This window comes from Somniosus microcephalus, unplaced genomic scaffold (assembly GCF_052327205.1).
Source record: "Somniosus microcephalus isolate GS21.2 unplaced genomic scaffold, FLI_Smic_1.0 unresolved_chr3, whole genome shotgun sequence".
Lineage (NCBI taxonomy): Eukaryota > Metazoa > Chordata > Chondrichthyes > Squaliformes > Somniosidae > Somniosus > Somniosus microcephalus.
Window position 1 is genome coordinate 308784 of NW_028225181.1, and position 17091 is coordinate 325874.

General features: G+C 45.4%; 1 protein-coding gene across 1 annotated transcript; it reads right to left on the minus strand.

Annotated features, from left to right (window-relative positions):
- Positions 1-9775: 9775 nt before the first annotated feature.
- LOC147091162 (putative G protein-coupled receptor 139) lies at positions 9776-14761 on the minus strand. The gene is made up of 2 exons (XM_085976663.1): positions 14575-14761; positions 9776-10693 (listed from the first exon to the last, which is right to left on the minus strand). The coding sequence occupies exons 1-2, from the start codon at positions 14711-14713 to the stop codon at positions 9792-9794; spliced, it is 1041 nt and encodes a 346-aa protein (XP_085832789.1). The 5' UTR covers positions 14714-14761; the 3' UTR covers positions 9776-9791.
- Between the last annotated feature and the right edge of the window lie 2330 nt (positions 14762-17091).

The window sequence follows — 17091 nt, forward strand, 5'->3', positions numbered from 1 at the left end:
TCCCACTCATCCATCACTTCAGTGTTTGCTGACCTACATTGGCTCCCACTTAAAGAATGCCTGGATTTTAAAATTCTCATCCTTGATTTGAAATCCCTCCACGGCCTCACATCTCCTTATCTCTGCAATCTCCTCCAGCCCTTTACTCCAACTCGGCCTCTGCACACCGCCTATTCTGATCTTTTGAACATCCCAAATTTAATTGTCTCCACCATTGTCGGTCTTGCCTTCAGCTGCCTTATGTCCTAGGCTCTGGAATTCCTTCCCTAAATCTCTCCATTTCTATTTCCTCATTTAAGATGCTTCTAAAAATCTACATCATTGAACAAGCTATTGTTCACCTACCCGAACATCTCCTCAAACGGCTCGGTGTGAATTGTTTTTTGATAACACTTCTCTGAAGCGTCTTGGGACATTTTATTACGTTAAAAGCACGATATAAATGTAAGTTGTTGGTCTTTTTTTGATGGAACAATTGAGAGAGAGTTTTACTTTTCATATAACACGTGCTGCACCTCACCTTACCTACTCTTCATTAATTGTTATTTACCGGGTAGTACCGTACCCTCTCATCTTTAGTAATGCGTTATCTATTCTTCCCTTGTTTGCGGGGACATTGTACCAGGAGCTTTATCCATTATCTGCCAAGATGTTCCCCTCCAATAATTGCTCCGATGGTCACAGCCCTTGATCCCGCTGATGATCACTTCACTTATTGCCTCTGATGCCCTTCTTGTTGCAGGGAATAGACTGGTTTCAGAACACAGAATAGTTTGTAATATCCCTGCCACATCCCAAGAGAAATACATCAAACTGCCTCTCACTGCCAATGCAGGAGAGAGACTACAGGGTTTATAATGTGAGAGATGGACAATGGAGGGGGGGCGGTGGCCATGGAATAATGGGACCTGACCTTTGGAGGATTGGAGGTTGAATTCATGAGAGGTTATTTTGGAAGTCTGTGCGCCCTGCCTGGAGTCCCAGAACATGGGAGCGGGGTCGGAGATGAGGCTTATTGTACAACCTGTGTTCATGCCCAGTGAGACTGCACACCAGGAGCAGAGCCTGGTCAATGTGACCCAGTGACATCTCGAGAGGGAGGGGCTCCGGCGTCTTTGTGACATTGTTCCTGGCTGCTGTATGATTGGCTCCCGATTCTTTTGTGATGCCACCAGCTGACAAGTCCCCACCCCTGGTTATGGCCCATCAGTGGGATGTCAGTGTGGGAGGAGCTGGAGTGCTTGATGACACTGGGAATGAGTTTAGTCCCAATAAACAGGGCAAAGGGCAGTACAGATCAACTTAACATTGAAGTAAGTAATTCATATATATTAATTAATTACAAATATATTCAAATTAACTATGATCACTGTGACAAAAGCAGCCCAATTGTATTCAAGGTATATATTCTGGAATTAAAATGAATAATTTCTCTGTTGAGTCTCTGGCAATGAGCAAAATCTCAGGCAGATGGAGAGAGAGAAGGTGAATCATTGCCATGCTCACTGGGACTGGAGAAATATTGCTGGCTGCAAAGAGCAGACCCGGCGGGAACGAAACACTCAGTATTGGAGACAGGATAAAAGGAAACACTCATCAATGATTGGGAAGGTGAGGAACTTTACTGAGAATGCCATAATCCACGATTTTACCGAAGTGAGAGTTAACCAGACACTGGGAGCTGATCAAGATCTGCCGTCAGGCTCGGACTTTGATGTGAGTAGTTAAGTGGAGCTTTACTCATAGATAAACCTTGCCAATATATCACCTGGGAGTGCTTGACAAAGGTAGAGGGATCTTCATTCTGTATTAACCCCATGCTGTACCTGACCTGGTTGTGCTTCATTGGGTAGTGTCAAGTGAGCTGTGCACTGCGTGTGTTTGAGCTTTATTCTGTATCTAACCCGCGCTGTAGCTGTCCTAGGAGTGTTTGGTGGGAGATTGTAGAAGGAGCTTTACTCTACCTAACCCGTGCAGCACCTGCCCTGGTAGTGTTTGATGGGCAAGTGTAGAGGGACATTTACTCTTTATCTAGCCCGTGCAATACATGCCCTGAATGTTTGTTGGGATAGTGCAGAGGGAGCTTTACTCTGTACCTAATCCGTGCTGTACCTGCCCGGGGACTGTTTGCTGCGACAGTGTAGAGATAATTTTTCACTGTATCTAACGCGTGCTCTACCAGCCCTTTAATATTTTTGATGGCACAGTGTAGGGGGACATTTACTCTATCTAATGCATACTGTACCTGCGCTGGGCGCGTTTGACGGTGCAGTGATGAGGGAAACTTACTCTGTATCTTACTCGTGCTGTGTTTGCCAAGGAAGTGATTGATGGGACAGTGTAGAGTGTTCTTTTCTTCATATCGAACCCGTGCTGTACCTGCCCTGGTTATGTTTAATGTGAAGGGGAAATAACAGTACCACTCACTTTTCACTCCTTTTCCGTAACTCTATTTATTCCCTGTCCAATTTAAACATGGTAACCAATTCACAGGGGATAAAGTTATAGTTAATTATTAAATTGGAGATGATGAGCAAGATGTAGGGATATAAAGTTACAGTTAATTGTAAAATTGGAAATGATAAGCGACAAACAGAAGAATGACGCTACAGTTAAATGATAAATTGGACATGATAAGAACACAGCAGTACTTTGTGGAATTGGGAGGTGGCAGTAAATGGTACAATTGGGGAGGGCAGCAGTACTTTGTGGAATTGGGAGGCAGCAGTAAATGGTACAATTGGGGAGGGCAGCAGTACATTGTGGAATTGGGAGGCGGCAGTAAATGGTACAATTGGGGAGGGCAGCAGCACTTTGTGGAATTGGGAGGTGGCAGTAAATGGTACAATTGGGGAGGGCAGCAGTACATTGTGGAATTGGGAGGTGGCAGTAAATGGTACAATTGGGGAGGGCAGCAGCACTTTGTGGAATTGGGAGGTGGCAGTAAATGGTACAATTGGGGAGGGCAGCAGTACATTGTGGAATTGGGAGGTGGCAGTAAAGGGTACAATTGGGGAGGGCAGCAGTACATTGTGGAATTGGGAGGTGGCAGTAAATGGTACAATTGGGGAGGGCAGCAGTACATTGTGGAATTGGGAGGCGGCAGTAAATGGTACAATTGGGGAGGGCGGCAGTACATTGTGGAATTGGGAGGCGGCAGTAAATGGTACAATTGGGGAGGGCAGCATTACATTCCGGAATTGTGAGGCAGCATAAATGGTACAATTGGGGAGGGCAGCAGTACATGGTGGAATTGGGAGGCAGCAGTAAATGGTACAATTGGGGAGGACAGCAGTACATTGTGGAATTGGGAGGTGGCAGTAAATGGTACAATTGGGGAGGGCAGCAGTACATTCTGGAATTGTGAGGCAGCATAAATGGTACAATTGGGGAGGGCAGCAGTACATTGTGGAATTGGGAGGCAGCAGTAAATGGTACAATTGGGGAGGACAGCAGTTCATTGTGGAATTGGGAGGTGGCAGTAAATGGTACAATTGGGGAGGACAGCAGTACATTGTGGAATTGGGAAGCGGCAGTAAATGGTACAATTGGGGAGGGCAGCAGGACATTGTGGAATTGGGAGGCGGCAGTAAATGGTACAATTGGGGAGGGCAGCAGTACATTCTGGAATTGTGAGGCAGCATAAATGGTACAATTGGGGAGGGCAGCAGTACATGGTGGAATTGGGAGGCAGCAGTAAATGGTACAATTGGGGAGGACAGCAGTACATTGTGGAATTGGGAGGTGGCAGTAAATGGTACAATTGGGGAGGGCAGCAGTACATTCTGGAATTGTGAGGCAGCATAAATGGTACAATTGGGGAGGGCAGCAGTACATTGTGGAATTGGGAGGCAGCAGTAAATGGTACAATTGGGGAGGGCAGCAGGACATTGTGGAATTGGGAGGAAGCAGTAAATGGTACAATTGGGGAGGGCAGCAGTTCATTGTGGAATTGGGAGGCAGCAGTAAATGGTACAATTGGGGAGGACAGCAGTTCATTGTGGAATTGGGAGGCAGCAGTAAATGGTACAATTGGGGAGGGCAGCAGTACATTGTGGAATTGGGAGGCGGCAGTAAATGGTACAATTGTGGAGGGCAGCAGGACATTGTGGAATTGGGAGGCAGCAGTAAATGGTACAATAAGAGAGGGCAGCAGTACATTGTGGAATTGGGAGGTGGCAGTAAATGGTACAATTGGGGAGGGCAGCAGGACATTGTGGAATTGGGAGGCAGCAGTAAATGGTACAATTGGGGAGGGCAGCAGGACATTGTGGAATTGGGAGGCAGCAGTAAATGGTACAATTGGGGAGGGCAGCAGTACATTGTGGAATTGGGAGGCGGCAGTAAATGGTACAATTGGGGAGGGCAGCAGTACATTGTGGAATTGGGAGGCAGCAGTAAATGGTACAATTGGGGAGGGCAGCAGGACATTGTGGAATTGGGAGGCAGCAGTAAATGGTACAATTGGGGAGGGCAGCAGTACATTATGGAATTGGGAGGCGGCAGTAAATGGTACAATTGGGGAGGGCAGCAGTATGTTGTGGAATTGGGAGGTGGCAGTAAATGGTACAATTGGGGAGGGCAGCAGTATGTTGTGGAATTGGGAGGTGGCAGTAAATGGTACAATTGGGGAGGGCAGCAGTACATTGTGGAATTGGGAGGTGGCAGTAAATGGTACAATTGGGGAGGACAGCAGTACATTGTGGAATTGAGAGGCTGCAGTAAATGGTGCAATTGGGGAGGGCAGCAGTAAATTGTGGAATTGGGAGGCGGCAGTAAATGGTACAATTGGGGAGGGCAGCAGTACATTGTGGAATTGGGAGGCGGCAGTAAATGGTACAATTGGGGAGGGCAGCAGTACATTGTGGAATTGGGAGGCTGCAGTAAATGGTACAGTTGGTGAGGACAGCAGTACATTGTGGAATTGGGAGGCGGCAGTAAATGGTACAATTGGGGAGGGCAGCAGTACATTGTGGAATTGGGAGGCGGCAGTAAATGGTACAATTGGGGAGGGCAGCAGTACATTGTGGAATGGGGAGGCAGCAGTAAATGGTACAATTGGGGAGGGCTGCAGGATATTGTGGAATTGGGAGGAGGCAGTAAGTGGTACAATTGGGGAGGGCAGCAGTACTTTGTGGAATTGGGAGGCAGCAGTAAATGGTACAATTGGGGAGGGCAGCAGTACTTTGTGGAATTGGGAGGTGGCAGTAAATGGTACAATTGGGGAGGGCAGCAGTACATTGTGGAATTGGGAGGCAGCAGTAAATGGTACAATTGGGGAGGGCAGCAGTACATTGTGGAATTGGGAGGCAGCAGTAAATGGTACAATTGGGGAGGGCAGCAGGACATTGTGGAATTGGGAGGCAGCAGTAAATGGTACAATTGGGGAGGGCAGCAGTACATTGTGGAATTGGGAGGCAGCAGTAAATGGTACAATTGGGGAGGGCAGCAGGACATTGTGGAATTGGGAGGCAGCAGTAAATGGTACAATTGGGGAGGGCAGCAGTACATTGTGGAATTGGGAGGCAGCAGTAAATGGTACAATTGGGGAGGGCAGCAGGACATTGTGGAATTGGGAGGCAGCAGTAAATGGTACAATTGGGGAGGGCAGCAGTACATTATGGAATTGGGAGGCGGCAGTAAATGGTACAATTGGGGAGGGCAGCAGTACATTGTGGAATTGTGAGGCTGCAGTAAATGGTACAGTTGGTGAGGGCAGCAGTATGTTGTGGAATTGGGAGGTGGCAGTAAATAGTACAATTGGGGAGGGCAGCAGTACATTGTGGAATTGGGAGGCTGCAGTAAATGGTACAGTTGGGGAGGGCAGCAGTACATTGTGGAATTGGGAGGCGGCAGTAAATGGTACAATTGGGGAGGGCAGCAGTACATTGTGGAATTGGGAGGCGGCAGTAAATGGTACAATTGGGGAGGGCAGCAGTACATTGTGGAATTGGGAGGCTGCAGTAAATGGTACAGTTGGTGAGGACAGCAGTACATTGTGGAATTGGGAGGCAGCAGTAAATGGTACAATTGGGGAGGGCAGCAGTACATTGTGGAATTGGGAGGCAGCAGTAAATGGTACAATTGGGGAGGGCTGCAGGATATTGTGGAATTGGGAGGAGGCAGTAAGTGGTACAATTGGGGAGGGCAGCAGTACTTTGTGGAATTGGGAGGCAGCAGTAAATGGTACAATTGGGGAGGGCAGCAGTACATTGTGGAATTGGGAGGTGGCAGTAAATGGTACAATTGGGGAGGGCAGCAGTACATTGTGGAATTGGGAGGCAGCAGTAAATGGTACAATTGGGGAGGGCAGCAGTACATTGTGGAATTGGGAGGCAGCAGTAAATGGTACAATTGGGGAGGGCAGCAGTACATTGTGGAATTGGGAGGCGGCAGTAAATGCTACAATTGGGGAGGGCAGCAGTACATTGTGGAATTGGGAGGTGGCAGTAAATGGTACAATTGGGGAGGGCAGCAGTACATTGTGGAATTGGGAGGAGGCAGTAAGTGGTACAATTGGGGAGGGCAGCAGTACTTTGTGGAATTGGGAGGCAGCAGTAAATGGTACAATTGGGGAGGGCAGCAGTACTTTGTGGAATTGGGAGGTGGCAGTAAATGGTACAATTGGGGAGGGCAGCAGTACATTGTGGAATTGGGAGGCAGCAGTAAATGGTACAATTGGGGAGGGCAGCAGTACATTGTGGAATTGGGAGGCGGCAGTAAATGGCACAATTGGGGAGGGCAGCAGTACATTGTGGAATTGGGAGGCGGCAGTAAATGGCACAATTGGGGAGGGCAGCAGTACATTGTGGAATTGGGAGGCAGCAGTAAATGGCACAATTGGGGAGGGCAGCAGTACATTGTGGAATTGGGAGGCAGCAGTAAATGGCACAATTGGGGAGGGCAGCATTACATTGTGGAATTGGGAGGCAGCAGTAAATGCTACAATTGGGGAGGGCAGCAGTACATTGTGGAATTGGGAGGAGGCAGTAAATGGTGCAATTGGGGAGGGCAGCAGTACATTGTGGAATTGGGAGGAGGCAGTAAATGGTGCAATTGGGGAGGGCAGCAGTACATTGTGGAATTGGGAGGAGGCAGTAAATGGTGCAATTGGGGAGGGCAGCAGTACATTGTGGAATTGGGAGGTGGCAGTAAATGGTACAATTGGGGAGGGCAGCAGTACATTGTGGAATTGGGAGGTGGCAGTAAATGGTACAATTGGGGAGGGCAGCAGTACATTGTGGAATTGGGAGGCGGCAGTAAATGCTACAATTGGGGAGGGCAGCAGTACATTGTGGAATTGGGAGGCGGCAGTAAATGCTACAATTGGGGAGGGCAGCAGTACATTGTGGAATTGGGAGGAGGCAGTAAATGGTGCAATTGGGGAGGGCAGCAGTACATTGTGGAATTGGGAGGAGGCAGTAAATGGTGCAATTGGGGAGGGCAGCAGTACATTGTGGAATTGGGAGGAGGCAGTAAATGGTGCAATTGGGGAGGGCAGCAGTACATTGTGGAATTGGGAGGAGGCAGTAAGTGGTACAATTGGGGAGGGCAGCAGTACATTGTGGAATTGGGAGGTGGCAGTAAATGGTACAATTGGGGAGGGCAGCAGTACATTGTGGAATTGGGAGGAGGCAGTAAATGGTGCAATTGGGGAGGGCAGCAGTACATTGTGGAATTGGGAGGTGGCAGTAAATGGTACAATTGGGGAGGGCAGCAGTACATTGTGGAATTGGGAGGAGGCAGTAAATGGTGCAATTGGGGAGGGCAGCAGTACATTGTGGAATTGGGAGGTGGCAGTAAATGGTACAATTGGGGAGGGCAGCAGTACATTGTGGAATTGGGAGGAGGCAGTAAGTGGTACAATTGGGGAGGGCAGCAGTACATTGTGGAATTGGGAGGCGGCAGTAAATGGTGCAATTGGGGAGGGCAGCAGTACATTGTGGAATTGGGAGGCTGCAGTAAATGGTACAGTTGGTGAGGACAGCAGTACATTGTGGAATTGGGAGGCGGCAGTAAATGGTACAATTGGGGAGGGCAGCAGTACATTGTGGAATTGGGAGGAGGCAGTAAATGGTGCAATTGGGGAGGGCAGCAGTACATTGTGGAATTGGGAGGCTGCAGTAAATGGTACAGTTGGTGAGGACAGCAGTACATTGTGGAATTGGGAGGTGGCAGTAAATGGTGCAATTGGGGAGGGCAGCAGTACATTGTGGAATTGGGAGGCTGCAGTAAATGGTACAGTTGGTGAGGGCTGCAGTACATTGTGGAATTGGGAGGTGGCAGTAAATGGTGCAATTGGGGAGGACAGCAGTACATTGTGGAATTGGGAGGCGGCAGTAAATGGTACAATTGGGGAGGGCAGCAGTACATTGTGGAATTGGGAGGCAGCAGTAAATGGTACAATTGGGGAGGGCAGCAGGATATTGTGGAATTGGGAGGAGGCAGTAAGTGGTACAATTGGGGAGGGCAGCAGTACATTGTGGAATTGGGAGGCGGCAGTAAATGGTACAATTGGGGAGGGCAGCAGGATATTGTGGAATTGGGAGGAGGCAGTAAGTGGTACAATTGGGGAGGGCAGCAGTACTTTGTGGAATTGGGAGGCAGCAGTAAATGGTACAATTGGGGAGGGCAGCAGTACTTTGTGGAATTGGGAGGTGGCAGTAAATGGTACAATTGGGGAGGGCAGCAGTACATTGTGGAATTGGGAGGCAGCAGTAAATGGTACAATTGGGGAGGGCAGCAGTACATTGTGGAATTGGGAGGCAGCAGTAAATGGTACAATTGGGGAGGGCAGCAGTACATTGTGGAATTGGGAGGCAGCAGTAAATGGTACAATTGGGGAGGGCAGCAGTACATTGTGGAATTGGGAGGTGGCAGTAAATGGTACAATTGGGGAGGGCAGCAGGACATTGTGGAATTGGGAGGCAGCAGTAAATGGTACAATTGGGGAGGGCAGCAGTACATTGTGGAATTGGGAGGTGGCAGTAAATGGTACAATTGGGGAAGGCAGCAGTACATTGTGGAATTGGGAGGTGGCAGTAAATGGTACAATTGGAGAGGGCAGCAGGACATTGTGGAATTGGGAGGCAGCAGTAAATGGTACAATTGGGGAGGGCAGCAGTACTTTGTGGAATTGGGAGGCAGCAGTAAATGCTACAATGGGGAGGGCAGCAGTACATTGTGGAATTTTGATGCAGCAGTAAATGTTACAATTGCAGACATAGAGTGTGAGAGAAAGAGTGATGTGGGGCATGCCAGGCGAGAGAGTGGGTGAGATTTTTCCACAGGACACCGATGACAGTGTAATACAATGAAAAATGTGTCTCTATGCTTGTGTTTATATTTATTGTGGTTGTGTTGGAGAATGTCATTGCACAAAGAATGTCTCTGCCGGTATTTTCATATTTGCGCGGTGTTCTGTGATTCAGTTAATATTTGAACATGGACTGGGTTAATATTTACCGGGGGTTTCATTGTAAATATCAGCAGCGGATCTGGGGGAGTATTTTGTTGATTACTATCAGCGTTTGGCAGTATAACAGTATGATCAGAGTGTTCCAGTGAGTGTGTTAATATAAACCAGTTACCACTTTCAGTGTGCTAATATTTCTGAGGTCAGTGGCAGTGTTTTACATTTCATAGGATGTCTCAGCCGCTGGGTTATGATGCAGACAGTGTGTCAGTGAGTGTGCTAATACTAACATATATCACTGGCCCTGCGGTTAGACTGGGTTGGACAGAATATGAGATGGGGATACGTTCTGATGCAGGAACTTCTTCAGTTCATCTCATTCTTTAATGAGTTTTACAATTAAAGTAAAGGGATATTCCAACACATTTTTCAACTGCTGTCTGAACCTAGTCTGTGTCACGGCATAAATGCAAGTGTTTGTGCAGCAACTCAGTAGTTGGAGCATTTGTCCCAAACCTGGAAAATATATAGGTAGAGACACAATATAATCAACCAATCGCCACACCCGGTTATATATAGAATAGACCATAATCACAGACCATAACAGGATGAAATTGCACGAAATAGCAAACAGTAAAATGATGGATTTCCTTCGGCTCTCCATCTCTGGGTCTCTGGGACGCTCCCCACTGCTGGGACCCCGGAGTCTCCTGCGGGCTCTGCTGGACACTAAAATGTGTCTGACGGTGACAGCATTGAGCAGCAGAATCAGAACAAATGGAACCCCCGGGATGAGAATATGATGAAGGAACTCGATTGCCCCCCAGGCCGGTGAAAACTGAACCTCGAGTGTTACATCACAGAACCAGGGGGTGTTCTCTAGCACATATTTATCTGTCAACATAAAATACCAGAAAACGTTCTTTAAACAGCTCAGCACAGTCACTGTTCCTAGAACCACAGCAGCCGTTTTCTTAGTGCAATATTTAGTTTTCAGCTTCTGGCAACAAATTGCCACAAAACGATCAAAGGTGAAAGTGACAGTGAACCAGACAGAACAGTCTGTGACTGCATAAAGCAGGACGGCGTGGATATTACACACGGGGATAGAATACACAGGAGCAAATCGTTTCTTAAAAGTAATTGGAATCTGCCTCAATATCAGGTCGATGATAATGACCAGTAGATCCACCGCTGCCATGGCCACCAGGTAGTGAGTGACACATGTGGAGAGACCGCACTTTCCCCGAGACAGGATCACAATGGTCACTAAGTTAACTGCGGAATGTAATAAACAGTGAAGATTTACATCAGGCTGGCAGCAAAAGCAGCATTTTAATGGAATTCGGGGTGAAATCTGAATCTAATTACCGACGATCATTGATATAATCTAATTATATTACCTTTGAATCTGTAAATCTTTATTGTCTGAATAATTAATCAATAAATGAAATGAAATAAATACATACATAAAAGTAACAGCTGTTTTCTCACTGAGAGATGAAATGATAGATCTACCTTTAGCTCAGCATATATAAAGCATCAGGTGAGGTACCAGGGATGCAAAGGACTAGAGTATGTCAGGAATAGATTGGGAAAAGCAGATTAGCACATTTCAGAAATGTAGTGAATTTATTGAGTGTGTCCAGGATAGTGTTCTGTAGCAATAGGTTCTTAACCAACAAGGGGCATTCCATGTTAGATTTATTAATGAGTAATGAGCCAGATTTACTTAACAGCCTAATGAAACATTTTTCTAATAGTGATCAGAACATGATCGAGTTCAATGAAGAGATACGCAAAACCGCTGCTAGGATTCTAGGTTTAGGTAAGGCTGACTTCAACGGGATGAGGCAGAGACTGTCCACAGTAAACTGGCAAAACTGTTAATGGGTAAAACAACAGACAATCGGTGGGGATGTCCAAAAAATAATTTCAGCTAATACAGAAACAGTCTATACCCCTGAGGGGCAAGAGCTCTATTTGTAATAAACAGCCCTGGACGACTAAAGAGGTAAGGGACAGCATGGAAATAAATGGCAAAGCCTATATAAATGCAAAATGTAGCACAGATCCTGGCGAATTTGAAAGATACAAAGAACAGCAAACGGTCACAAAACAGTTACTAAGAGCTACAAAAGGGATTATGAAAAGAAACTTGTAAGGGATATCAAAATCGACACACATAAATTTTACAATTATATTATGAAGATCGGGTGGTCAGGAGTAAATTTGAACCCTTCATAACTGAAAGTTGTGATATTGTCAATGATAAGGAAATGGCGGACATGTTGAAAACAGACTTTGTTTCAGTATTTACTGTAGAGGAAGAAGCATGCCGGAAATCCCAAGGAAACTAATATTGTATCAGAGACTGGGACTCAATAAAATTGTCAATAAATAAATAGTAACAAATAAAATAATGACTCTAAAGTGTGACACATTCCCAGGACCAGATAGGGCCTCAACTATTCACAGTTTTTATTAACGACGTAGATGATGGCATAGAACGTCATATATCCAAATTTGCGGATGACACAAAGTTAGGCAGCAATGTAGGCAGTATTGATGAAAGCATGAAATTACAAAGGGATATCGATAGATTCAGTGAATGGGCAAAAATGTGGCAAATGGGTTTTAACGAATTCAAATGTCAGGTTTTCCAATTTGTACATGATCAGGATCGAACAGGGTACTTTCTAAATGGTGAGAAGCTAAAACGAGTGGCGCTCAAATGAGGCAGGGGAGCATCTACATAGATCATTAAAATATCATCGACAGGTACAGAAAATAATCAAAAACATTAATTGAATGCTGGCCTTTATATCTAAAGCCCGAGAACACAAGTGGGTAGAGGTTATGCTGCATCTATACAAAGCCCTGGTTAGATCACACCTGGAGTAGTGTGAGCATTTCTGGGCACCACACCTTAGGGAGGATATATTGGCCTTGGAGGAAGTGCAGCGTAGGTTTACCAGAATGACACCCGGACTCCAAGGGTTAAGTTATGGGGAGAAATTACACAAATTACGATTGAATTCCTTAGAATCTAAAAGGTTAAGGGGTGATCTGATCGAAGTTTTCAAGTTATTAAGATGAACAGATTGGTAGATAGGCAGAGACTCTTTTCCCTGGTTGGGGATTCTAGGACTAGGGAGCACCATCTAGAAATTAGAGCCAGACCTTTCAGGAGTGAAATTAGGAAACACTTCTACACACAAAGGTTGGTAGAAGTTTGGAACTCTCTTCCACAAAACTGAAGTTGATGCTAGATCAATTGTCAATTTTAAGGCTGAGATTGATAGATTTGTGTTAACCAAGGATATTTGGGGATATGGGGCAAAGTCGTGTATAAGGAGTTAGGTCGCAGATCAGCCATGATCTCATTAAATGCCGAAACAGGCTTGAGGGGCTAAATGCGTTACACCTCTTCCTATGTTCCTATGTTATTTTACTCTTACAGATCTCCGTGTCCCAGGACCAGTCAGCAATTTGAGCAGTGCAGTTCGCTTCTGTGCCCTGTGTTCGGGTTTCGGAAATCCCGCTTGGATTCCTGATCTTGGTTTGAATATCCTTTATATATAGAACAGTAAATGAATGCCACAGAAACTGCAAACTTGGCATGCAATAATTACAGTCAATTCTATTTAAAATGTACGGATGTAATACGACCATGTTAAGATAAATACAAATGAACTGCAGTTATAAAGACAACTAGGCTGTCAGACTTGCTTTGAGGATTGAGTTTACCGCATTTTTCTTGAAATACGCAAATTGTAGCTCATTGAAAGGAAGATTTTCCAAATAACATTGCAAAAAAATGGATTCTGAATTGCAATACATAGTTATCATTGGCAATAAATGCCTCAGTAAATGTATTTAACAACATCGAATTCAGACGAATAATCCAACAGGCAAAGTGCTGCTGAACGATTTTGTAAAGTACCTGAACACAAATTGAAGAGAATTATCCTTGTACATTTCACATGTTGGTTTCCAACCTTGTGCAGAGAATATTAGAGGACAAAATATCAAAGGATTGTCTTATCCTCAGCTGGGATTGTTAATCCTGAAGTACATCAGGAGGCAATAGAGAACCACACTGGGTCTCACTGAGAGATCCACTGAACTGTGCCAGACGGGTATGTGACTTAATTGTAAATTCAAAACAAAGATTGCACGTTACTGTATTGAAATCTGGCTAAAGAACATTTTATGAGAATGTAAATTATCCTTGTAATCCTGTTCCAACTACCTGAAGCAGTGCCACGAATGCTGAACTGGAGCTGGTGGAAAAAGAGACAGTGACTGGAACTGAATGATTAGCGGATATTTCACACATTTAAAGATATGAATATGACCTGCCAGGATTTTCTTCCTGTGACTCTGTTTAAATAGTCATTCCGATCATTAATCGAAAATAAAAGCAAAATACTGTGGATACTGGAAATCTGAAATGAAAGCAGAAACTGTTGCAAATACTCAGCAAGTGAGGCAGCACCAGTGGAGAGAGAGAAACAGAGTTAACGTTTCAGGTCGAAGACCTTTGCCATTACGTGAAAAGTTTCATAATCCAAGAAAACATTTTTCTTATCTGTTAGGAATGTTCAGTGTGGATAGCAGACGGAAATTCGTTAAATAAAGAGTCTGGGTTCAATATCATTGCTTGAAATGAACATAGAATATTGCAAACTCGGTAACACCGTATCACGTACAGAATCAATAGCGGACAGCAGCGCGGAAAGCATGGGGAATGACAAGGAACATGGAAAGAAGGAGAGAAATACAGTTAAGCATTATTTACAGAATTGAAAGCTGCATACAGAGATTTACCAGGGGCACCAACAGCAGCGAGGGCTGCCGGGGTGGGGGAGGAAATTATAAGAACATTAAATCTGTTAAACATAACTAACATAATTAATTATTAGATATAGAGTCTTAACAGGAGCACCAACTGTAGCGAGGCAATCCGAGTATTTTTATACAACAACTCATGCATTAACATTGATAAAAAGAAAGACTTGCATTTAAACGATTTAGATGATGCGAGAAATGCAAGCACAGAAAATCATTAATGAATAAAGTCACACTGTAAATAGCAAGAATAATATTACAGTGTAACATGGTTTATGGAATTCATAACTGGTCATTGAACTTACTCGGAACTCCAACAGTAGCGAGGATTGGGTAGTAAATCTTTTGTATTTCATTAAATAAGTTAGCTATCCGCACATTTTCAAGCCAATTATCAGGAAGGGGCGGGGGAGGCGGAGGGGGCGGTGGAGGTGGCACAGCCATATCTTCCGGTCTGTGAGTCGCTGGTGGTCTTTATGCTGGAGGCAGCGCGCTGACTGTGTGAGGTGAGACAGTGAAGGGAGCTCCTTCTTTATAGCAGAGCAAAATCCCTGAGCGATATAATTAGGCCTCACTGTAAATAGCATTAATTACAGACATTGAACAAACACACTCAGTGACCCAATGTCAAATCAACACGTTATTGCAACACAACCTAGGTTAGCATGTTGTACACAGTTTTAAATTAAAAGTGACCGAATGTGGAATATTTCAGCCGAGCATAAAATACCGAGATTGATCAAAGAGAATGGAGTTTCTCTTCCTGAATTAAACACAACCAGTGAACAAAAGAGGAGAAAGTGACAGAAACAATATGAATAAAAGAAGAGAGGAGGCTGGATTCCCCCAATCTTGTTATCTGATGTATTCAAACCCAGACTAACAAGGCAAAAATAGTCACCATCAATAAATATTCCTAAACGGCAGGAACTTAGAGATGGACACAGTGATGGAAAGATTGCAATCACACATGACACACTGGCCTGAGTCCAGGAATGGTGTTCACTGGGCTGACGCGTTTCCACTGTTCCGGCTTCAGTCCAGGACATTTATTCCCTGGACCGCCGGGATTACATTGTTGCTTCCTCAGTCCAGGAATGTCATTCCCAGGCTGGCTAGATTACACAGCTCCCACCTCAGTTCAGTAATTCCATTCCGAGGGCTGGCTAGAATACATTGCGTCCTCCTCAGTCCAAGAATGTTATTCCCTGGGCCGCCTAGATTACTCTGCTTTTGCTTCAGTCCAGCATTTTAAATCCCTTGCACTGCCTAGATTACACTGTCCCCGCCTCAGTCCAATAATGTAGGAGGCCTACATATACTGCTCCTATCTGAGTTCAGGAATTTTGTTCTCTGGACTAGCTAGAATTCACTGCTCCCACTTCAATCCAGGAGCTTAATTCTCTGGGCCGCCAAGATTACACAGGAACCTCGTCAATCAAGGAATTCAATTCCCAGGGCAGCCTACTTTACACTGCTCCCGCCTCACTCCAGTTATTTCATTTTCAAGGCCGCCCAGATTATACATTTCACATTTGAATCCAGAAATGTAATTCCATGAACAGTCTATTTTTCACTGCTCCTGCCTGAGTCAAGCAATTTCAACCATAGGGCTGACTATATTACACTACTCCTGCCTCTATCCAGAAATTTCATCCCCTGGACAGTGTAGATTTCGCTGCTCCCGCCGTAATCCTGGAATTTCAATTCCAGGGTCACTAAGATTTATTTTATTTGATCCTGGGATTTGGGTATCGCTGGCAAGGCCAGCATATATTGCCCATACCTAATTGTCCATGAGACCGTGGTGGTGAGCCGCCTTATTGAACCGCTGCAGTCAGTGTGGTGAAAGTACTCCCACAGTGCTGTTAGAAAGGGAGTTCCAGGATTTTGACCTATCGACAATGAAGGAACGGCGATATATTTCCAATTCAGGATGGTGTTGAGGGGAATTTGGAGGTGATGGTGTTACCATGAGCCTGCTGCCCTAGTCCTTCCAGGTGGTAGAGGTCGAGTGTTCCAGAGGTGTTGTTGAAGAAGCCTTGGCAAGTTGCTGCAGTACATCTTGTACATGGTACACACTGCAGCCACAGTACGCCGAAGGTGGAGGGAGTGAATGTTTATGGTGGGGTGCCAACCAAACGGTCTACTATGTCCTGGATGGTGTCGAGCCTATTGAGTGTTGTTGATGCTACACTCATCCAGGCAACTGCAGAGTATTCCAGCACACTCCTTACTTGTGCCTTGTCGATGGCGGAAGGCTCTGGTGAATCAAAAGGTGAGTCACTCGACGCAGAAAACTCAGCATCTGACCTGTTCTTGCAGCCATAGTATTTATGAAGCTGGTCCAGTTGTGTTTCTGGTCAATGGTGGTATCCAGGATTTTGCTGGTGGGGGATTCTGCGATGGTAATGCTGTTGACTATCTAGGGGCGGTTGTTAGGCTCTCTCTTTTGTGTGAAAATCATTGCCTGGCACTTGTGTGTTGCAAATTTAACTTGTCCCTTATCAGCCCAAGCCTGAATCTCGTCCAGATTGCACTGCTCCCGCCTCAGTCCAGAAATTGCATTCCCAGGTCTGTCTAGATTACACTAATCCGGCCTCAATCCGGTAATGTAAATCTAGTTGCATCCTATATTGCTTTGCTCCCGCAACAGACCATGAATTTATTTCCCAGGACAGCCTAGAATACACTGATCCCGCCTCAAACCATTAATTCCATGGCAAGGGCAACCTGCAGTAATCTGCTTCCATCTCAGTCCAGGAATTCTCGTTCCCAGTGCCGCTTAGATTACACTGCTCCAGCCTCAGTCCAGTAATGAC

Coding starts and splice junctions, on each gene's coding strand:
- LOC147091162 (XM_085976663.1), bottom strand. CDS start 14,713: ATGGCTGTGCCACCTCCACCGCCCCCTCCGCCTCCCCCGCCCCTTCCT. Junction 10,694..14,574: donor CGCTACTGTTGGAGTTCCGA/GTAAGTTCAATG, acceptor TACATTCCGCAG/TTAACTTAGTGACCATTGTG.